Source organism: Lutra lutra, chromosome 3 (assembly GCF_902655055.1).
Source record: "Lutra lutra chromosome 3, mLutLut1.2, whole genome shotgun sequence".
In the NCBI taxonomy this organism is placed as follows: Eukaryota; Metazoa; Chordata; class Mammalia; order Carnivora; family Mustelidae; genus Lutra; species Lutra lutra.
The window spans coordinates 99,868,706-99,892,923 of NC_062280.1; the positions used below are offsets into that span (position 1 = coordinate 99,868,706).

Sequence of the window (24,218 nt, forward strand, 5' to 3'; positions counted from 1 at the left end):
TAGTTTTGGGACTAAAATATCCCCCAAAGAGAGCTTTTTTTTCCTTCTTCTTATATTAGGGGAAAAAATTATGCAGATATTATTAGAATTCAAGAATTTCACAGCAATTTACCTGTCTGCTCTTTAGCAGTGAATTTGAATATGGAATAATGTAAAATGCTATCCCTTTCTCTTTAAAGCCTAGTTCATTAATAGGTTTTCATGCATGGCCACAGAAGTCCAGCTGTCTCCTATGTAGCCCACAACATGCAGCTTATCAAAGCTCAGCTTTTATAGTTCCTAATCATCATTGTTATTATTTTCCTGTTGTAAGATTATAGGCTGAATCCACTGTGGCAAGACATTTATTTATTTTTTAATTTTTTTAAAGATTTTATTTATTTATTTGACAGAGAGAAATCACAAGTAGGCAGAGAGGCAGGCAGAGAGAGAGGAGGAAGCAGGCTCCCTGCTGAGCAGAAAGCCCGATGTGGGGCTCTGTGGGGCTCGAACCCAGGACCTGGGATCATGACCTGAGCCGAAGGCAGCGGCTTAACCCACTGAGCCACCTAGGCGCTCCAACTGTGGCAAGACATTTAAAATTTACAGTTATTTTGAATAGTAATGCATTCAAATGGTATGAAAAATATTTAATAAAAAAATATCACTCCTGCCTGTCACCTATCCAGGTTCTTTCCTAGAGACAAGCGAAATTAGTGATTGCTTTATATTTTTTCAGAGATATTCTATGCCCGTACAATCAAATTATTTTATATGCTCTTACTCCTCTCCCTTACTTTTGTACAACTATAGCATACTTAAAACATTGTTCAGTCCCTTGCTTTGTTCAATTAACAATACATTTTGGAGATTGTTCCTTATTAGTCCATAAAAAGCTTCTTCAATCTTTTTAAATAGCTGCATAACGTAACAGTATAAATTTAGCATATTTAACTAGTTTCTCACTTCATGTTTAAGTTATTTGCTGTCTTTTGCTGTTATTAGCAAGATTATAGCAAATGGTCTTGTTGCATATTATTTCACATATGTATGAAAGTCCCTGTAGGATCTGTTCTAGAAGTAGAATTTATTAAAAGCTGTGGGTATAATTTTGGTACAGCTTTGGAAAGTAGGGATGCTTAAATACATTGAAGCTATAGAATTTTGTATATTTACCCACAGTGGAATCGCACTTTAATAACAAATGGAAATCTAAGAAATAAATTTGTAATCGCTAAGATATTAGTGAAATCCTTATAATTTCCTTTTTTGTTTTGCAGGTATACAAAGCTAGGATATGCTGGAAATACAGAACCACAGTTTATCATCCCTTCCTGTAAGTATTTTTTTTAAGTCACAAATAAGCTGATTTAAAGATCTTTTTCTGTAGTAGTTAAAGTAAAAGATAATTGTTTCTGACACTGTATAAGATTTAGTTCTTTAAAAACATGGTTTGCGTGAAGTGTGTAAACCTGGCGATTCACAGACCTGTACCCCGGAGCTAATAATACATTATATGTTTATAAAAAAATAAAATTATGAAAAAGAAAAACAAAAAAAAACAACAAAAAAAACATGGTTTGCTGAATGTGACCTCGTTTCCAAACCTCTCACCATTCATTTTAGCTGTTTAGTTCTTCGTTTACCAAATCTACCAAATCTCTCCTTTTAAAGACAAAAATAAATGAGCTGCTAATTAAATATTTTTTGCTTTGAGGGTATTGCTGTTAACAATGCATGGATTTAAATATTAAGTAGTGCATCCTCCATCACATGTATGTGAAGACTGTTCTTCGGTGTGTGGACATGATTACCGTTTGCCAGGCCTGGGCTTATTGACATCCCAGATGACATCCCTGAGTCCATGTTTTTAAAGAAGGATGACATCTTATTTTTAGAGATGCTGATTGACTTAAGCTATTTTCCTTGTTTTTGTTCTGTCCTATTGTTAACTTCATACTGGGCTGGCCATCAACTTTTAGTAGTTTGTTAGTAGTTTTAAGAAATACTCTCACACTTGGTTTGTTAGTGTTCTTATTTGTTAGTATAGATCATGTATCTGGTTCTTGATAGACATACTTTTGTACTTTTGACTTTCAGATAGTTTTCCTTTTGTACATTATATGGGAATACCTCTGATCTACTTGTGCTACTGCTATATGAAGACTTGAATGTATCAGATGAAAAACCTTTGGAGCCATTGCTTGGTGATGCTGGCTTCTAGAGTGTCACCAGTTTTACACAGGAGTTTATGTGAATAAATATTTTTGTGTATTGTATTCTTCTTAATTTATGAAAATAAGGAAATAGAAAAATAAACATGTAGGATAGTAGTGAAAGAAACTTAGGTTTCAATCAGTGAAATTGAGAGTAAGGTAGAAATTATTGGGCTTATCAAAAACTGCCAATCTTTAGTTTCAAATGGGCACTCATTGGACATGAATAGGTCAGTAGTTTTGTAATTAATATAGCAAGGACAAAATTAAACGTGAAATACGAGAAATGCATTATCAAAATTGTATTTAAAAGGGAAGCTTATATAATATATACACACATATATACATACCTATATATACAGACACACACATATACAATACACACACATAAATAATATACGTATGCATATGTAATATGCACACATTATGTATGTTATATATATGTTTTATACACACACACACACACACATACATACATACGCATATTAAGGCCACCATAACAAAGTACCAAAAACTGGGTGGCTTAAAACATTAGGAACTTATGGTCTGGAGGCTAGAAGTCCAAAATCAGGGTGTTGTCAGCAGGGCCATAATCTTGCTGACAGCTCTAGGGGAGAAACCCTCCTTGCCTCTTCTAGCTTCCCGTGTTTGCTGACAGTGCTTGGTCTTACCTTGCTTGTGTTTGTACTACTCCAGTCACATGGCTGTCTTCTCCTTGTCTTCACATTGTCTGTCTTCTCTTGTGTGGCTGAGTCCAAATTTCCTTTTCTATAAGGACAGCAGTCATAATGGATTAGGGCCCACCCTAATAATCTCATTTTAACTCACACGACTCTATTTCCAAATAAGGTCACATTCTGAGGTACTGGGGGTTTGGACTTGAGCATAATCTTTGGGAAGATAATTCAACCCATAAAATGCCAAATTTGTTATTTCATAATTTATAATCTATCATAAGGTTTATGTTGTGGTTACACATTTATTTCATGAGATTACTGATGTTTTATGTTCTTAAGTGGTTGTGTTGTCTTTGAGGAGACCCATATATTGATCTTTTGAACCTTGGGATCTTATCACCATTGTATCCAGTCTCTGTTTTCATCTCTTTGCCAAAATATGCAGTTTTAGTTTTCATTGTCTTATGAGAAGTTGCAGCATGTTAAAAATCCATTTTCCTATTGAAAGAAGGTTTCTGATTTGGGTTTTTTTTTTTTTTTCCACCAATTTTAATGGTGCAAGTCCAGTGTTTATAACCAGTTTAGATACAGTTGATTGCCACTGATGAGCATGGATATTTGATCTGGAAAGCCTGTTTATATGGTTCAAGGTTATTTGCATATATCTTTGTTTTTCAGGGAACTTAGAGTGAGCTGTCTTGATGTCTGTGTACATTATAAATACTAGAGAAGCTTTCTAAAATTTTGAAGGAGTAAACTGGATTTAGAATGTCATTCAGTATTTTCTGTCCATCTTATTAGGGATATAATTGTTAGTAAATAAAAGTGTAGTATTTAAGTGCATGCAGGTAACTATTTTGAATGAATGACTACTTGACAGATTCAGAAATTTATAACTTAATTTAAAATATGTCACAACTTTTAGGTCAAAAACAGTATGCTGGATTTCTGAAATTATTTGAGGGAATTATTTTGATTTTTACCTAAATGATTCAAAATTTCCCTTTGTATATGTGATTAGAGTTTAACAGAACCCAATGCCAGTGTTATTTTTAAATTGCAAGTCTGTAATAGTGCAAATAGGAAGACAGCTTTTTTTTTTTTTAAATTCCCCTTGCAATTTTCCTATTTTCATTTGTTCGTGTTTTTTAGTTTTTTCTTTGTGATTGTCCAAGTATATATTGATTGACTTTGTAGGATTATAATTTTACTTAACTTGAAATAGAGCTTACATAGTTTTTAAAAATGCAGCTGAAACATTCCCACAACAGTACTTTTTTTTGGGCTTTTTACGCTTGAAGCCTTGGCTGGAAGTTGAGATTTCATTGTATTAAATGAATTTTGTTGTCAATTTCTTAAATGACCTCTGTGCTTTAACTTTAACAGATTAAGTTTGTTAGATCATGTTTTGTTTAATAATACTTTATGATGAAAGAACCAGAAATTAAAATTCTGTCTCATTTGAAAACAAACTTTGACATGTATAAATAACTTTTATTATTAAGGTATTGCTATTAAGGAGTCTGCAAAAGTGGGTGATCAAGCTCAAAGGAGGGTGATGAAAGGTGTTGATGACCTAGACTTCTTTATTGGTGATGAAGCAATAGAAAAACCTACGTATGCAACAAAGGTATATTTTTATGATTTATAAAAATAATATTTTCTTTTAAAAATTAATTTGGGATGCCTGGGTGGCTAAGTCAGTTAAGCGTCTGCCTTTGGCTCAGGTTATGGGATCGAGTACCACATTGGACTCCTTACTTGGCCGGGAACCTGCTTCTCCCTCTGCCTGCTTCTCTCCCAGCTAGTGCTCACTCTCTCTCACAAATGAATAAATAAAATCATCAAAAATAATTAGTTCAGTGATTGTGCAATCTGGAATTTTACTCAGTTACAGGCCTCAACTTCTTCACCATAGAAATTTCTTTTTCCCTGTGGCTTTTCCCAGTCTCGCTTTTACATTTTTTTTTTTTTTTTAATCCTGGGAGGAAAATTTTCACCCAAATGAGTGGTATTTACTTTTCCATGCTCATTAGATCTCAAAAGCCATTGATGTGAATGGCTTTCTTTTTCCTCCACATTGCCACATCTAGATACATGTTTAGTTTTGAATGTTGTGTTTGAAGTACGTGAGAGACATCTTACACATTGGCTGTCAAATAATGTGGCTCTTGGAGCTCTGAAATAAGACAGCTGGAGACAAATATTTGGAAGGTATCAGTTAACCTCTAGAAAGGATGAGATTATTTAGAGGGGTGTACTTGGGAAGAGGCCCAAGATGGAGCCTGTTCAGTGTACCATTTAGGTTGGTAGAAGACGAAAAGCCTATGAAGGAGACTGAGAAGCCGTGGTTAGAGAGACTGCGCTAGATGGGAGGGAATGTAAACTGTGTAATGCTGCTGCACTATCAAGTAAGCTAGAGCCCATACATTATTTATGTCTTTAGCTACAAGGATGTCATTTGTAACCTTAATAAGAATAGTTTTAGAAGAGTGAGAACCCAGTGAGGCTGGCTTCAGATAGGTCGGATTGTGAATGTTAGGCCAGGAAAAAATGATAGTAATATTCAATGAGGTTTGGGTGTGATTGGGAGGCAGAGATAGTTGCATAGACAAGTTGTGGAGTTAAGATGGAAGAGATGTTTAAATAATAACGTGAAAGAGCCATTAGATTTAAGTAACAGGAAAGATGGAGTTCAATCCCCAGGTCTCTGAGAAAGCTAGAGGGATGGGATCCACAGCACAGATGATCTAATTGAAATGTGGAGGGTCTCATATTATAAAAAAGTGAATGGATAAGTACAGAATCAGTTTTATAGATTTGGTGAAGGGACGTTGACTCCTGACTTTTGGCCTCTGTTTTCCCTGTGAAATACATGGTGACATCATCTCTGCTGCCCAAGGAGTCGGAGGAGAAGGTGAAATAATGAGTGATAGGGGGAACATTTAAAATTATTATTGTGAAGAGTGAAGATGAACAGAGTAGGGAAACAAAGACTTGCCATGCAAAGTTAGGTTCATTTGAGAATAGCAACTACGAATTCTTAATTTTATCCACCTAGTTAGTTATCAGCATTGTGGGAATAGGCAAGTTTAGTGAAGGGTCATGCTAGGTTGGGTTTTGATAGGTGGAATGACAAAAGGAAATAAGAATACTCAAAGTGATGGAGCATAAAATCTAAACTCTATGTATGTGTTTGTGTGTGTTTGGGCAAGTTTGATGGCTAGGGAATAATCACAAGAGCCAGTGGACTGCAAGTGTAATTGTGATCAGAAGTATAGCGGGCTGTGAGTGTGGTAGGGGGAGAAGGACTTGTGGTCAGAGAGAGATGTATTTGGATTTTAGGAATTTAGAGATGTGATAGTGATACAAAGATCGAAACAGCGAAAAGAAATCTTTGAAGGTGATGAAGTCAGTGAGCTAAGAGGCCAGAGTTTTTTGCACTGATTCTGTTCTGTTAAATACATTTTTAAGTCTTCCATATGCTACAAACAAACCAAAACAATAAAAACTTCTCTCAGTCTTTTTTCTTGTTCTTTTTCCTCAGGAGCCTTTTAGCTATTGCTTTCCTCTTTTAAAACCGAGCCTTGGAGGCTTAGTCAGTTAAGCATCTGCTCTTGGTTTATGTTCACTTCATGTTCTCAGGGTCCTGAGGTTGGGTTCAGTGGGGAGTCTGCTTGAAAATCTCTTCTCCCTCTCTTGCTCCCCCTGCTCACTTGCATGCTCTCTCTCCCTCTCTCTCAAATAAATAAAAATCTTAAAAAAAAAAAAAGCATCAAACTTACTTAGTTTTAGATTCTTTGTGCTCAGATTATTATTAAGTTCTTTGTTAAAGCCCATTGTATATAATAATCTTTAATCCTTCTTGGTTTGTTTATCACAGAATTTCTCTAACGATTCTCTTCCTAATATTTACATTATGTATTTTAATTGAACCATCTTAAAATATGTTGGGGGAACATGCCATTGCTCTCTAAATAGTAAAGTATGTGTCTCCTAAGGGTGATCTACAGTATCATTAAATCACACCTGAAAAATGCTGTCCTGATTTAATAATCTCCTTTTTTGGTAGTTTTATTTACTTTTGACATTAAAGGATTTCATTTGTGTTTTGTGTTTTAATAGTGGCCAATTCGCCATGGTATAGTTGAAGATTGGGACTTGATGGAAAGGTTTATGGAACAAGTGATCTTTAAATATTTAAGAGCAGAACCAGAAGACCATTATTTTCTTTTGGTAAGTACCAATTGTAATTTCACCAAGGACATTTTCAAAGAAACTTAATGAGAATGTTTTTATCACATTTATCTACTCACTAGGGCATATTTTATTGTTTATTAAATTGTCCTATGTCTAAAAGACTTTGTTATAATGCTGTACTGTCTTTAAGATCGTCCAGTTCTAGGTTTCAGTAGGGTTGTAATATGTTGAAGTACTGAGGCTTAGGCACTTAGAAAAAGTTCTTTTCATAATTAATACGTAATCTTTATGATAGGAACAGTAAGGTTCAAAAAAAGTTGGAAATATGGCACTTTGCCTTTTTTTAATAACTGGCCTGATTATTATTTCTTTAGTAATTCTCAGCAGCAAAAATACAATGTAATTTTTAAACTTACTTTTATCAAAGCAGTGCATGTTTATAGCTTACAAAAATCAAATGCTCTGAGATTTAAAACAAAAAAACTGACTTCCTAAGTGGGAAGGATGAGGGTTTTATTTTACCCTCCTTCTCTTAACACAGAATCCCTGTCTTCTCCCCCTCTTTACAATATAGTTATATGAAATCAGTGTTCTATATTTTATTATAATTTGTAAATATTGTTTATGGGTAGACCATAAACATAAAGTTGAAAGAACTTTAAATACCTGCATGTACACAACCTAGACCCAAGTATTTTATTATAATTGCTTTATGATATCTATCAGGTTATCTATCACTCCATCTTATATTTTTAATTACTTCAAAATGAGTTGCAGGTGGAGTAGTTTCACCCCTAAATACATTAGCATGCATATCATCACCTAGAGTACATTATTTGGTTATGGTTCTCTTATATATATAAAATTCACATGCTATAAAACGTATAAATCTTAACTCTGCAATTCTGTGGATATTGATCATGCATTGGCAGATTTTCTCTGAAGGTCCAGATAGTAAATATTTTTGGCTTTGAGTGCCATCTGGTCTCTGCAGCTCTGCTGTTATAGCAGGAAAGCAGCCTTAGATGATACCTAAATGTGTTCCAGTAAAGTCGTGTTTACAAAAACAAATGGTGAGATGGATTTATCTTATAGAATGCATGATACAGTTTGCCCAGCTTCTGTTTTTAACAGATGCATACATCTGTGTAACCTAAACTGTTACCAAGATATAGAACATTACTATCAGCCTGGAAAGATTTCCGCTGCCCTTTCCTGATTAATTCCTGCCCTGTGTCCTAGAGGCAACCACTGTTCTCATTTTCCCAGCACGGATTGGTTTGGTCTATGTTTGAGGTTTATATAAATAGAATTATACAAGTTATGCTCTTTGGTAAGATTTCATTCAGCATAATCTTTGAGACTCATTCACATTGTTGCATATATTGGTAATTTGTTGCTGGATCATATTCTGTTGTATGAATGTGCCTCACTATCTGTTTTTTTGTTGATGATTACCTGGGCTGTTTCTAGTTTTTGACTGTTATGAACAATTTGGTTATTGTGAACATTCTTATACAAGTCTTTTTGTGGACATGTTTTCATTTGTCTTACATAAATACCTACATACCGAATTACTGTGTTGTAGGGTAGGTCCATGATTGGTTTTATAGGAAACTCTCAGAGCTCTTTCCAAGGGGTTGTACCTTTGTGCACACCAACCAGCAATGTGTTAGCAATCTGGTTGCTCTATCCAGCGTTTGGTGTGTCAGTCTTTTTAAATTTAGCCATTCTGGTGGGTGTGTAAAATTTCTCATTTTGGTTCTAATTTGCATTTTCCTGATGACTAATGATGTTTAGCACTTTTTTATGTGCTTATTAGCTATTAGTATATTTTCCTTGGGAGGTCTTCTGATTATGTTTTATTTTATATAGAACTTGTGTTTTTCTTAGAGTTTATAATTTAACTTGATTTTTTCAGTTTGCTTAGTATGTATCTATCACTAAATTATCTCCAAAGCCTTGAAAAATAGTCCCAAAACTCCTTTCAATAAGTTTAAACACATCAGGTAGTTTTAGCTATTAAAGATTTTAGGTAGGCACAAAGTCTACTCCTAGTTGACCATTTTTTTAAAAAGCCTTACAGTGTTTTCTTAAATTAACAAAAAGATTTAATTTGCAATGAATTCAAGTTTTATTCCTGTTTCTCTGTAATTTGTGTTCTTGACATTTAAGGAGTTCTTCTTACCTCAAGGTCAAAAACATCATTCCTCTGCGTTTCTGAAGTTTGAAAGTTTTGCCTTTCATTTTAGATATTTGAGAAAACAAGGATTGTCAGATCAGATTCATAAGAATCAGGTCTTATCCAGTTTCAAGCTTTAATAATTTAAATGATTTAAGTAATCACGAGGCATATGGGAAACATGAAGTACAGGATTGCAGGTACTGTTTCCTTAGTCCTCTCTTGCCTCATTAGAACGTGTTTTGGCCCAGACTTAAATCTGCAGGTTTCTAAGTGATGTATATGGTCATATAAATGGAAGAGAACTGTGTAAATATCTCCATTTTAATACTCTTAACAGTTACATCACTTAAATAACAGTTTCCAAGAAGCATGGCATAAATTTGTAGAATCTTGGCTTATTTATTGTGGTTATAAACAGACCTGGTACATCCTGCCGAAAACATTACATAGGTGAGAATTCTGCCACTAGAAACACCATTGTTATGTCTCCCTGGAGGTCTGTCATTACCCTTTTAGAAGATGATTTGACCAGGTCTCCTTTTTCCCTCTCATTCCTTTTATAAGTGTTTAATGGTGTAATGTAGAAATTTGTTTTTTTGTGTGTGTGTGTGAGTGATTATATTCTTTTCATATATGCATAGATCTGTTTGAATTCTTTATAAAATTTTTCTTTTTTTGGTCTATCTTTGTATCTCTAAATTTAAGATTTTTAAATAAAAATTCTAACAAATTATTTTTTATTTAAAAATTGCTTAAAAGTTGTCAAAATAATCTGGTTTTGTCTGTTTGAAATGTTATTCAATTTAATAGACTGAACCTCCACTGAATACTCCAGAAAACAGGGAATATACTGCTGAAATAATGTTTGAATCCTTCAATGTTCCAGGCTTGTACATTGCTGTGCAGGTAAGAAAGTTAACAAGTCAAGATAAGCTTGACTCTTGAATTTTTATCTGGTTAATTCACTCTTAAATATATATTTTTTATGACCTCAGAGCATATCATTCTTCTCTCCTCAATCAGTAATTTAGAAATCATAGTAAATAGGAGTTTGTAAAAGAGAAATGTTGAAGGAAGTAAGTTATTGATCTGTAGATAATTTAAGGCTTTTCATGGGACAGAAATAAGGGTATTAATATTTACCAAGCGTTTATTTCAGGTCAAGAACTTTATATACATATTCATTTATCTTTGAAACATTTGTTGTGTCCTTTTTTCATTGTTTTGATTCACTTACTGCTAGATATATTTGACCACTTTCTCTTTTGTGCCCCTCTGTATTCTGTGTGTCATAAATTCCTGTAATAATTTATTAATATAAATTTCAATAATATTGAGCTTACTTTGTAAATGTATCTTCATGGAATGGCTTCTCTCCCACCTCTCAGAATCACAGCTCACCTCTTACCCTGTAGCAAATGTGATGCCTGGCATATCACAAATGCTTAATAGGTATATAAACTATTGTATAGTTCTCTTAGGTAACAGTGATTATGATGTGTGATTCTGTGTTAAAATAGGAGGATGTCCTGGATAACTTTCTAGGTCCCTTACAGCTATTATATTGCAAGTAGGTGAAAGTTTAGCTCTGTTTTTAATTATTGGACATATATCTTGTTGGAGGCTTGGATTGTATGAAATTCGGTTTTTAAAAACTGAATTAGCTGTGTTAATTTCTTAATTTGTAAACTTAAAAAGAATTATACTCCATTGTCCATTCCAGTCTTTTTCATAGAAAAATATAATTTCATCAACTTTTGTTTCCTAATTAACTCATGTATTTAGAAGTGTATAATGGCTTTTCCTGTGGTTAACTAACTTGTTATATATTCCTAAATGCATGTTGCAGTTAAAAATTTGGAGCTTATTTTGATAGAGATACTTGTTTATATGTATGGAATAACTAGTGATTGGGTGTTTGTGTATTTCTTTACCTTACTTACACTTTGTGGTTTGTATACAGGCTAGCCCATATAAACATAATTTTAAGTCCTAGCAGTCTTAGTGCTGTGATACTTGATGTTAGTCTTCCCCATTTTGGCCTGCATAAAAACATGGGAAATTTACAAATATGCCCCTAGAAGGAAATACAAGCTTGTTACATTTTTCTTAAATTGTAGTATGTGAATAATTTTATTGCATAATATAAATTAATTTTATATATTTTCTTGTCAGAGATGACTGTAGGTAACACTTGAACAGTACGGGTTTGAACTGCATAGGTCCACTTACATGCAGATTTTTTTCAGTAGAGTACTATAAATGTTTGTCTCCCTTATGATTTTCTTAACATTTTTTTCTCTAACTTATTTTATTATAAGAATACAGTATATGATATAACATACAAAATCTGTGTTAATCTACTGTTTATGTGTTCTGGTCAACAGTAGACACTTGGTAGTTCAGTTTTTGGAAAGTGAGAAGTTATACTTGGATTTTCGACTGCTTGTGTTGGAGGGATCAGCGCACCTAATCCTGGTGTTGCTCCAGAGTCAACTGTACATTTAAAATTGAAGTACTCCATGAAATATGTTTTTCTGTTAACTCTTTGTGCTTGTTTTTATTTTCTTGCCTGTCATATTTTTTGGTCTAAGGCTGTTCTTGCCTTAGCTGCCTCTTGGACCTCAAGACAAGTAGGAGAACGGACATTGACTGGTACAGTAATAGACAGTGGAGATGGTGTCACCCATGTCATTCCAGTGGTAAGGATATTTTAAAATTACCAAATAGTCCTATCAGATAACATATCTGGCAGAGTTAAATGATATGAATTAATACTACTTTTAAAAAATTTTAAACATTTGAAAAATTTGCACTGATTTGGCCATTTGTTCATCTAGGGCTGTGTTTTGCTCAAGTTAATATTAAAATTCTATAAAGAAATTCCAAAATCTTTCTTCTGCTCTGTAGGTTTGTACTATAATTAGGATATGATTTAAAAATAGTAGAAATGGTTTCTGATTCATAATTAGAAGATGTAACGGGAATGGTAAAAGATATCGTGCATTTTTTTTTTAAGATTATATTTATTTTGTAGAGTGCGAGTGAGATCATGAGTGGTGGTAGGGAGGAAGAGGCAGAGGGAGAGGTAGGAGCCAACTCTCTGCTCAGCAGGGAGCCTGAAGTGGGGGCAAGATCCCAGGACCCTGGGATCAGATCCTGAGCCGAAGGCAGATGCTTAACGAACTGCGCCACCCAGGTGCCACTATGCCTTTTTCTTTTCTTAAACATGGAATTCTGTCTTCTAGTTTGGATGTCTGTGTTACATGGATTAGCCAGTTGGTAGTCTCTCTTATCCTTAATTAACAGATTTCAGTTTGGTGCGTAGGTTAACTAACAATTTGTTATAAGCACGTGGCCATTAATGACTTTTGGGAATTATTTTTATTTATTTATTGTAATTAAGCTCTGTGCCCTGTGTGGGGCTTGAACTCAAAACCCCAAGATCAAGAGTCACATGTTCTACTGACTCAGCCAGACAGGTGCCCCTGGGAAATTTTTTTTTTTTTTTTTAATAAAAAGGTCAAGTTACAATTGTGCTTTTTATGGTTTGTATTTAGTAAAGTATATTAAAAAAAATGCATCAGATTGGATAATTTGTCAGAGATGGCATTTTTTCTGCCAAGGCCTTTGTGCTTCCAATTCTTAATGGCAAATTAGGTTTTTTTTTTTTTTTTTTTTTTTTTAAAGATTTTATTTATTTATTTGACAGGCAGAGAGAGAGGAGGAAGCAGGCTCTCCGAGGAGCACAGAGCCCAATGTGGGGCTCGATCCCAGGACCCTGGGATCATGACCTGAGCCAAAGGCAGAGGCTTTAACCCACTGAGCCACCCAGGCGCCCCAACAAATTAGGGTTTTTAATGGTGCCTAATACATTAAAAATGACTACTTAGAATCATACTGATAGATAGATGTATAGAAAGGTATATCTTTAAAATTTATTATATTATTATATTGACCGTCCTGTAAGAAATGAAATTATTTTGAACTTTTCTTCATTATTAGTCATTCCTATTTTTAATGCATCAGGCAACTTCTGTTATGGATTACATCCTCAGGGTTACTATTTTTTGATGTCATAATCTACCCTCCCAGTGTTATAATAGTTTTAGTAATGATTCTTCCTTTTTTAGTAACAGCTTTCTTGAGATAAATTTTACACACCATATAGTTCACCTATTAAGTAGTGTATACTTGTGGATTTTTTTTTTTTTCACCAAGTACATCCATTACCACAGTCAATTTTAGAATACTTTTATTGCTCTAAAAAGAAACCTGTTAGCAGTCAGTCCCCCCGATAACCTTAGCCCCAGGCAACCACTTATACATGTTCTGTATCAATAGATTTGCCCTTTCTGGACATTTCATGTAAATGGAATCATACAGTTATGGCCTTTTATGACTGCCTTCTTTCATGAAGCCTAAGGTTTTCAAGATTTATCTAAGATATAGCATGTATAGCACTTCATTTCTTATTATTCCCAAATAATGTTTCATTCTTTGGTTATACCAGATTTTATTTTGCCATTGGGGATACTTTAATATCTTGGAAATTGGGATGTGTCCAATATTTTATGGTTTTTTTTTTTTTAATCGTTCAGTTGGCAACATATTTTTCTTTATTAGTGGTACATAGAGATTCTTTTTTATTTTTTAAGATTTTATTTATTTATTTGACATACACACACAGAGATCACAAGCAGGCAGAGAGGCAGGCAGAGAGCGAGGAGGAGGCAGGCTCCCTGCTGAGCAGAGAACCCGATGCGGGCCTCCATCCCAGGAGGGATTATGACCTGAGCTGAAGGCAGAGGCTTAACTCACTTAAGATTTTCATTTAAACCTCAGAATCTATAATGTAAGTTACATTGAAGACCTCAGTTTACTCATTAAAAATGCAAATAAAAGAATTGTCTTAGATCACCAAATAATACGTTGGGGAGCTAGGATTCAAACTGGTTTCATCTCACCCCAGTCTTAACATCTGCACAGCTAATCAGTAATATCAGTATCTTGATAATATTCAAATAAGGTAATTTTCAGATACATGCTATCAAGTGAATAAGAATGAATTTTCATAAGGGTATTAAGAATTGGATATTCCTGTGTTTTGTTCTCTTTTCCTTCTTTTTTGCTTTCTTTTGAACTAATGGAGTAGTTTTTTATAATTCCATTTTATCTTTATTGACTTATTAGCTATGTTCTACTTCTTTGTTATTGTCACTTGCTTATTTTTTGGTGGTTGCTCTAGGGCTTATAATAAACATCTTTAATTTATAATCACAAATAATCTGTTTTATAAATAGTAGTATACAATAGTGTACTTCCCTTCTACACTATAATAGTCACTCATTTTACTTCTTCATGTTATAAACTTATAGTATATTATTAATTTATTTCACTGTAGGTAGTGTATTAGTTTTGTTAGGGCTGCTGTAACAAAGTACCGCAGACTGAGTGGCTCTCAAACAATAGAAAATTAATTTTTTCCACAGATGGAGGCAACAAAGAGATCAAGATATTGGCAGGGTTAATTTCTTCTGAGGCTTCTCTGTGTCTTCTCTCTAGGTGGCCCAATTTTCTCCATTTGTTTGCACATGGTCTCCTTGTGTGTCTGTGTCCTGATTTCTTCTTTTAAGAATATTAATCGTATCAGATTAGGATCCACCGTAATTACCTCATTTTAACTTAATTATCTCTTTAAAGTTCCCATCTCTAAATACAGTCACATTGTTGAGGTATCCGAAGATAGCTCTTAAACATACGAATTTTGGAAGGGGTAGGCCATATCAGCTGAGAACAAATCACCATCTTTATTATTATTTATTTTTTATTTTTTAAAAGATTTTATTTATTTATTTGACACAGAGAGATCACAAGTATGCAGAGAGGCAGAGAGGGAGAGGGCGAAGCAGGCTCCCTGCCAAGCAGAGAGCCTGATGTGGGGCTCAATTGATCCCAGGACCCTGAGATCATGACCTAAGCCAAAGGCAGAGGCTTAACCCACTGAGCCACCCAGGTACTCCCAAATCTCCATCTTTAAAAGAGAATTTGAAAAAGATAAATTTCTTTTATATTTATGGACTTAGCATTTCCAGTGCTTGTTTAGTTTGTGAAGGTCCAGATTTCCATCTAACATTATTTTCTTTCTTCCAAGAATGATGGCCTTTAGCATTGATTTTTTTTTTTTTTTTTAAGATTTTATTTATTTATTTTAGAGAGCATGCATGCATGTAGGGGTAGGGAGGAGGGAGGGGCAAAGGGGAGGGGAGAGGAAGAGAAGAGGGACAAGCAGACTCACATTGAGGTGAGAATCCCTACGGGACCAATCCCACAACGCTGAGACCATGACCTGAGTTGAAATAGAGTCGAATGCTCAACCAACTGAGCCATCCAGGCACTCCTGGCCTTTAGTATATTTTACCATGCTGGTCTACTGATTAGGAACTCTTTCATTACGTACATCCTTTGAAAAAGTTATTTTGCCTGCATTTTTTTGAAAGATTTTTACTTGGTGTAGAATTTTAGGCTGATAGTTTTTTCCTTTGAATATTTTATAGTAGATCTAATTGTGGTTCTAATTGTCATTCTATTGTAGTTCTAATGTCTTTTGGCTTAAATTGTTTATGAAAATAAGTCTGCTGTCATTCATTTGCTTGTTTCTCTGTGATATTACTTGTCTGGCTGCCTTCAAGATTGTGATGTACCTAAATGTGTTGTCCCCTCCCCCCATTTCTTCTCCTTAGGGTTTGGGTTTGTTGAGCTTCTTGAATGTAGATTTGTAGTTTGTTTTTTTTTAAATCATACCTGAGAAGTTCTTTATTTCTCGACATTTTTTCGTATCCCCTCTTTTCCTCCGTATCTTTGGGGAATCCAGTTATGTGTCTCTTAGGCTACTTAAAGTTGTCTTACAGGTTACTAACACTCCGTTCATTTTTTTCCTGATCTTTTTTTATCTCTGTCATTTTGAGTAGTGCATTTTTTGTCTTTAAGTTCACATTTTTCTTTATTGTTTAGTTTGCTGTAATCACATTTAGGGTATTTTTTAATTTTAGATTTTTTATTTTTCTCCATAGCAGTTCTCTTTGGATCTTTTTACATCTTTCTTTCTCTCTCATTCATGTTTCCATTCATGATTCCATTCTTGATTATGAGGAATGTATAGTAGTTGTTTTAATGTCTTTTTCTATGAATGCTATTATCTTTGATATTTCTGTTTCTTTCTCTTGATTTTTTTCCCCAGTCAGGGGTTGTATTTTCCAGCTTTCTTGCTTGGGTATAATTTTTCATTGGGTACTGTATGTTCACATTGTTATGTCCTGGATTTGGGGACTTTTAAAGATACTTTGAGGTATTTTTCCTGGGATACAGTTAAATTACTAGGAATCAGTTGGATTCTTTCAGGGGTTCCTTTTAAACATTATTGAGCAAGTCCAGAACAATCTTTTGTCTGGTCCTACTTTGTCTCCACTCTTGAGGCACTCTTCTGAGGATTCTACTTAGTGTCCTGTGTTTGAGGTCTTGTTACACTGGCTAATGGGAATGCAGACTATTCCCAGCTACAATAAGCTTTGAGGATTGTTTTGTTCCCACTTTCCAGAGGTTCTTTCTCTGGCTTTGATGGTTTCCTAACATGAATGTGATGATTACTAGTCAGCCAAGGTGTTACTTTTCACATCTCAGAGATCTGTGTCACTGTAGCTATTTCAGCTTTAGTAGTTTGACATGTAAGCTGTAGCAGTAGACTTCCCTGAAATCTAAATTTTGTATCCTCAACTTAATGAGACTTTCTGACTCTGCTTGAGTTCTTCCTCCCATTATTGCTGCCTAACAACTCTTCCTAGGCAGTGAGATGGGCTGTTTATAGCCCTCATCTTGTTTGCTTTCCCTTCTCATTGGGAGCACTGCCCTATTCTGCCTGTTTAGTGTCGGGAAACGTTTATTTAATTTGTCCTTTTTTTTCCCTTTAGTGTGAGAGGTTAAATTCAATCCCTAATACTCTGTCATGGCCAGATGATATTCTTTGTTAATGAAATTTAATTTTGTTACATTATTTTTTGTACTTCTGACTCATATCTGTAAATTTATGAATTGTGTAGAATTTAATTATTTGACACTATAATAATGCATAGAATGCCTCTGCCTTGTGAAATTGGTACCTGCTTCATTAGGAAAAATGAGTTTGTGGATTAATGATCAGATTTCCTACAATGCTATCTAAATTGTTTACTGAAATTATTAAAGATTTTAAAATAATTTCCTATCTGGTTTGCTATCAAAACATTTAAACTTCTGAAATTTGTCATTTCTGTGTTGTTAAGTCATTTCAGTCTTAGTTATAAACTCTTACCAGTAAAAGAATAATCTAAGTTGCTGGCCATTCTTGTTCATAATATCTGTACAGTATTATAAATTATACAGTATTGTGAGGAATATGGTTGAAGAATAAAGACTAGAAGAACTCTCCTGGGATAAAGCAGTACTTGGGAATATAAACACACTAACTTGAGAAATTGATCTTTGATGATTATTTAGGTTATTTTATTTTTGAAATCACTGAAAGTAAATTTGCCACTTTTTTTTCCCCTGTATAGGCTGAAGGGTATGTGATTGGCAGCTGTATTAAGCACATTCCAATCGCAGGACGAGATATAACATATTTTATTCAGCAGTTGTTGAGAGACCGAGAAGTAGGAATCCCTCCAGAGCAATCCTTGGAAACTGCTAAGGCAGTAAAGGTAAAAAAGTAATGATGAAAATGTAATTCGGCTAGAAATTAAAATCAGATTTACAATATTAACATGAAAACTCTCAGGTGAAGAATGGTACTTTAAAAAAAAAACAAAAACCTTTTTACTTAGCCAGTTGTAAATTATTACCCTTAATTAAAATGTTTTCTCTTTATTTCTTGTAAGGAGATTTTGTGGGATGATTAGCTCCGTGCCTTGTCTCCACATTTCACATTTGAGTCAAGAACATTTGTACCAACTGACTTTAGCATACATTTTTTGTGATTATTCCCCATAGTAAAAGTAATTAGTTCGTTTCATAGTTCTTGTATCTCAATTTTTTCACTGAATTTTTTATTTTTTATTTTTTTTAAGATTTTGTTTATTTATTTGACAGACAAAGATCCCAAGTAGGCAGAGAGGCAGGCAGAGAGAGGAGGAAGCCTGCCCAAGCCGAAAGCAGAGGCTTTAACCCATTAAGCCATCTGGGCGCCCCTGAGTTCTTTATTTATTTCTTTATTTTAATCCTAACAATTTTCTGCTGAAAAAAATTTTTTTGATGTAATTGTTTCATTTCACTAGAATAGAGGTGGTGTTTGGCTCACGTGATACGGCAAATAAAAGAAAAACGTGAAGACTATTTAAGGTGTTTTAATAATTTGTATGTTATATAAGTCTTTGTTAGATCAGTGTTTTTATGTAAACTGTCAAAATACTTAGCATCGCTTTTTAAATTTATCATTTGCCAACATACCTACAAAAATTTTAGTAGGTTTCTCATATGTTTTCAGTATGTGAAAGCAAAAATCCCCCAGCAAAAATAACTTTAAGGAATTTACTGCTTCCTAGTAGTAAAGAAATTATGAAATGGCTGCCAAAACTAACTCAAAGGATGGCAGCAAAATTAAATATGTAAAAAATTAACATGAATACTGCTTCAGCATCTTTGGGAAGCCTGTGGGGTTTAAAAAAATAACAAAAGCACCAAGGATTAAAATCTATTTTAGAGAATACTGATGCTCAGTCTGAATGTATTTTAAGAATTATCATTTCCATGTAATTCCTACTTCTGATGTTGGAAAAAGAAGACCTACAATAACATCAAATTGTTCTTTTCCATATTCTTTCCTTATATGTCTTTATATTATTAGTAATAGTATTTGCATCTATTGTGGCTTAGAATTCTTCATGAACAAAAATATGTGAAGTGTGTGTTTTTCTTTTAAAAAAAATGAAACGTGGATTCAGGAGTCCATAAATTGCAAATAGAATATTACAACCCATAACATTTTTGAATTGTATTTTTGATGAAAACTTTTACTTAGGACTTACAATCAGATAAGCGGCAATTTGGCATTGTAGGTGATACAGTAAAAAAGAATAGTTTTTGTTTTCAGCCTTTTTTATTTTGCTCATTTACTTAGATCATATTGAGTTTTATTCCAGTAAGGTATTAAGAATTAAGGGTCTATATTAATTTGTGGGTTATATCAACTGTTACTTATTCTCTAGTTCTGCATTTATTTTTTGTTTTCTCCTCTTCATAATGCAGACTCCATTAATTATTGGAACTGCATAAAATGTTGAAGACAATAATGAATGTTTTCATAAAATAACCTTGAGATAGTAGAGGTTGTCTCTTCAGTTGATCAAATCTTATTCAATATGTATGAAGCTAGAAATTATGTATAGGAAATGAGAGATGAGTTATTTGTACTAAACATAAACTAATGTCCTAACATGAAATTATCTTCAGCTTAATTTGTTAATTTTATTTTCCAAAGATATTTGTTCATTTGATTCTGGTTTGCCAAAAATATGTCATCCTTTTCTACTGTTCTTAAAATGAGGAAATAATTACTCATTTCTTTGTTTTCCTAGGAGCGCTATAGTTATGTCTGCCCAGATTTAGTAAAAGAATTTAACAAGTATGACACAGATGGATCAAAATGGATTAAGCAATATACTGGAATCAATGCTATCTCAAAGAAAGAATTTTCTATTGATGTTGGTTATGAAAGATTCTTGGGACCTGAAATCTTTTTTCATCCGGAGGTAAGTTTTTTGTTTTTTGTTTTTCTTCTTAGATGGGATTGTTTTGAGAAATTCAGGGAAGAGTTAATCTCAGGAATTTTTCCTTTGTATACTAAAATGCTATTGTGAGTTATTTTCAAGAGGAATAGTTTCCTATGTTGAAATAGGCTAAACGAGTTACTATTTTTTGTATATTTAGAAAACTAAAACTTGTCTTTTTAATATTTGTGGCTTATGTGGGATCATGGAAAGAGGGGAGCCCTTAAAATTTATGACCATTTAAATAAAGTATTTTGGAAAAGTTCTAGAACTACCAGTGCCCCATATAAAATAACCATTAAACCAAGAACCGTTAGTCGACTATCATAACAAAATATTTATTAGCAAAATAGTTGTCTGTCTCTATGAAATGTTAGCAACATGGAGGGTTTTATTAAGTAAATAAAAGGTGTGTTTTTAATATGAAAAATTCTTCCAGTAACTTAATAGAAGAAATTTATTAATAGAATTACATTAAATGCCAAGTGTGCTTACTTGGCATTAAAAAGTTATTTTTTAATATTGTTTATTCACTTAGCAAATAGTGAATATGATTTTCATGGTCTCAGTTGAAGTATGGGATATTTAAAGATGAAAAAGTATTTTATGTTGCCCTTACTGAACTCAGAGAGTAAGGAAGATGAATATCTAAACAGGCATAGTTGTTTCAATAAATGCATGGATTTGGGGAGGGCATAGGAACAAAGACAATCTAAGTCTGCTTGGGAGAACTAAGGAAGCTTCTTATGAACTGAGACTTCAAGGGTGAATACATATTTGTCAGGCAAGTATGTTAGGGAAGTATCTTTCTGGCAGAAGAGATAGGTTGGGTAGAAGTTTGGGATAGGAGATTGCTAGGTAATAAAATTATAAAGGAAGGGATTGGTAGGAGATGGGCCCAGATGGGTATTTATGAGGGACTAATATGCTATCGAAAGTAGTTCTGGATTCTGTGCAGAGATCTTTAGTGCAAATGACATAGATTAGAAAGATCACTCTGACAGCACTGGTTTGGATGGATTTGAAACAGGGGTGTGAATTGTGTTGGAAACAGGTAAGTTTATTGCAGTTTTCCAGATGAAGGATAAGTAGTCAGGCCACTCAGATTGAGAAGGAGGTAAGAAAAAGCAATAGAATGAACGTGACTTACTGATTACTTAGATGTGAGGGGAGTAAATATGAAAAATCTGTGATTCCCATATGTGTAACTTGAACAGCTGGATGCGAAGGAGATATGGGCAGGAATCAGAGATCATGATGAATTGGCATATAGCTGTAAATTGGGAGCAAAGGAGTGAGCGAGCACCTGGGATAAGGCATTGTGGTCAGACAAGTATATGGGTGTTTTAAGGCTTTAGACAGTACATTTTCTTTGCAGTCTTTAAAATAAAAATTCATAAAAGGACATATGTACATAGTTTTAAAAGTTTTATAAGAACACTGACAGGCTTAAATAAAAATAGCAGCTCCTCATCCTCCACCCCTACTCTCACTCTTTCTGTGTTCCGCAGAGCATTCACTAGCTCTCACTTAGCCTGCACTCTTGGCAATTACCTGCACATCTCCAAATATTTGTCCTCTTATTTCTTGACATAGCAACATAAGTAATTTATCTACCAGCTTCCTTTTAGGTTAGTTGATATTTCCTTAGACCCTCTTCCTTTAGCCTGTCTGTATGTTATGTTATAGTTACTAGCTAAATCAGTAGTTTTACAGTATATAAATATTATTATACCTGTTAATATTTTTTGCTTTTGAGGCAAAATTGTAATGTAAATTTTTTCTCTTAAAATTGAGCTTCTCCTAAATTTTTACCTCATTTCTTCGTGTCATTTTCTCTCTGTTCATTTATTTTATTTATTCATTGAGGTTGTGTAATTAACTGTAATCTGAAGGGATCTTGGGGGTCTATTTCTATATAGAGAAATTTAACAGTGTTTTTAAAACCTTGTTTTACTTTTTTCTTTGTGGTTTGTTATCCTTTGAATTTTGGGGACTTCCAAGGTTCTGCAGGGTGAATGGATTGACTTCTTAGCAGTATGCCCTCTGGAGGCACTTAGGATGTAACATTCTTTTTTTGTCTTCCAAACAGGATTGAAGTATTTTATTTATGTTTACTCACCTTCTCTTTTCATCCTTGGGCATTTATCCTTTCTTATAGTTTTCTTCTGTCATATTAGTAGTAATTTAAGAAGATCAAAAGATAACTGTGTATCTGGCAGTCAGGTCACATTTTCTTTTGGGGTCATGTATATGTGAACTGCTGAAGTTGAACGTATTAAAGGTCACAGGTTAAAGAACATCAGTTGAAGTTGAAATACTGGAGAGATGTACTAAACCTCCATGTGGAGGACAGGAATTAGAGAATTGCAGAAGATTCAGAACCAAAGTCCTAGATGAATAGGATCATATAAGATAGATAATAGCGTGGGAGGTAAGAGGTATCTTGGATTTTAAAGGAGGAAGCATTTGAGTGGAATACTTAACACCCTCAGCAAGGTCCTGACAGTCTTAATTTTTGACATATTAGATACATAAATAAACTGTTGTTTTGGTTGTGTTGTGTTGCTTAGGAAAGGGATAGTTGTCAGGATGTCAGTTTACCTTGCTGCTAATGTTTTATATGTAATATTTTTCCTTTAATTTAATCTTTATCATTTGATAAGCTAAGTTTTCTTTATTAAGTTTTTTAAAACTTTGAGACATCTTTTACTCTCTGTAGCATTTTTTCTTTGTAAATAATTTCTTCTGTAGAAATCCATATTTTTCTCTTCTTCTGAGTTCTTTTTTAAAACCAGTTATGCATATGCACATTGTTTAAAAGTCTTGATTATTGAACTTCTAACAAAAACTAGGAGTGTCCTGCATACTTCTCTATTTTTTTTCCTAGAGGTAAGCACTTCAACCTTTTTTAGTTGATTGTTTTGGTGATTGCCTCCTTGCTACACATTGCTTTGGTTGCATTTTTCAGTTTTAGGCATTTTCTGTCAGTTTCCAGATAGAGAGGAAGAGGATTGCCTTTTCTCCCTTTCTTTTTTTGCCATGACAAGCAATACCTTTCCATACCTTTTTGTCCCAGTAATTACATTATGATTTTAGTTAGGTAAAAATGCAGTTCCTACATTTTTGTGAACACAAATTTTAATCAGATCTTGTGAACACAAATTCTGATCAAATCTGAGTTATGCAGTTTACCATGAAATATTTTTCTGTCCTATATTTTGTTTTCCATGGGAAATAGTAACTTGTTTGCTTAGTTTTAAAATACTGGATCCTTAATTCACCTCTGAATTCTACCTACCAGTTTTAAAACTGTCTTCTCAGGATATTCAGATGCATAGGGTTTTATAATCAATTTAATTTTCCAGAGCATGTGTTATGTCCCAATCAGAACCTGTTTCCTTCTGCACCTGGTAAAGAGTTGTCATCTTCCTTCACCATCATTGTGGAGATTCCTTTTGCCTCTCACTTAAATCCCTCTTCCCTCTATCCCATATCTTTATCTTTATTTTGGTGGAAATCATTTCCATTTGGGATTCCTGATATAAAGGGCACATGAAGAATGAAAATTTCAAAATCTTGCATGTTTGAAAATGTATTCATTTTACCTTTATGGTTGTCTGATAATTGGGTATAGAATTCTAGATTGTAAATCATTTTTCCTCAGCATTTTGAAGCCTCAGCTCAGTTGCTTCCTGTTATAGCTTGAAGTGAAAAGTTGTTCTGATTCCTAAACCTTTTATAGGGCCTGCTTTTTTTCTTTCCAGATACTTGTATATTGTCCCTTTGTTCCCTGACATTCTGATGTACTCTCTTTTTCTCTTCTAGTTGTACTTTTTGTTCCACTCTCTAGGTTATTTCTTCAGTTTTATCTTCTGAACATTTAACTGAATTTATTTCTGGTAACATACCTAATTTTCAAGGGCTCCCCTATGTCTGCTCTTGAATATTCCTTTTTTATGCTGCTCTGTTCTTGTTTCATGTTTGCGTATCTTCTGGCTCTCTCAGGATATTAGTCTAGGTTTTTTTAAGTTTTCTTCTTTCTGCCTAGTCTTTTTCTCCAGGTTGCTTTTTCTCTTTGTTTTCTTTGTTTTGATTCTTGTATTTTTCATGCTAGAGGTTTTTGAGAACCACTCATTTAAGAAGGGAACACTAAAAATCT

General features: G+C 33.8%; 1 protein-coding gene across 1 annotated transcript in view; it reads left to right on the top strand.

Annotated features, from left to right (window-relative positions):
• ACTR3 (actin related protein 3) overlaps nucleotides 1-24,218 on the top strand; it is a 59,759-nt gene that overhangs the window by 24,194 nt on the left and 11,347 nt on the right. The window contains exons 2-8 of the mRNA XM_047722535.1: nucleotides 1,260-1,315; nucleotides 4,378-4,502; nucleotides 6,998-7,108; nucleotides 10,068-10,163; nucleotides 11,852-11,959; nucleotides 17,849-17,992; nucleotides 19,865-20,038. Of these exons, the coding sequence (XP_047578491.1) occupies nucleotides 1,260-1,315; nucleotides 4,378-4,502; nucleotides 6,998-7,108; nucleotides 10,068-10,163; nucleotides 11,852-11,959; nucleotides 17,849-17,992; nucleotides 19,865-20,038 (814 nt within the window). The remainder of the gene's footprint in view (nucleotides 1-1,259; nucleotides 1,316-4,377; nucleotides 4,503-6,997; nucleotides 7,109-10,067; nucleotides 10,164-11,851; nucleotides 11,960-17,848; nucleotides 17,993-19,864; nucleotides 20,039-24,218) is intronic.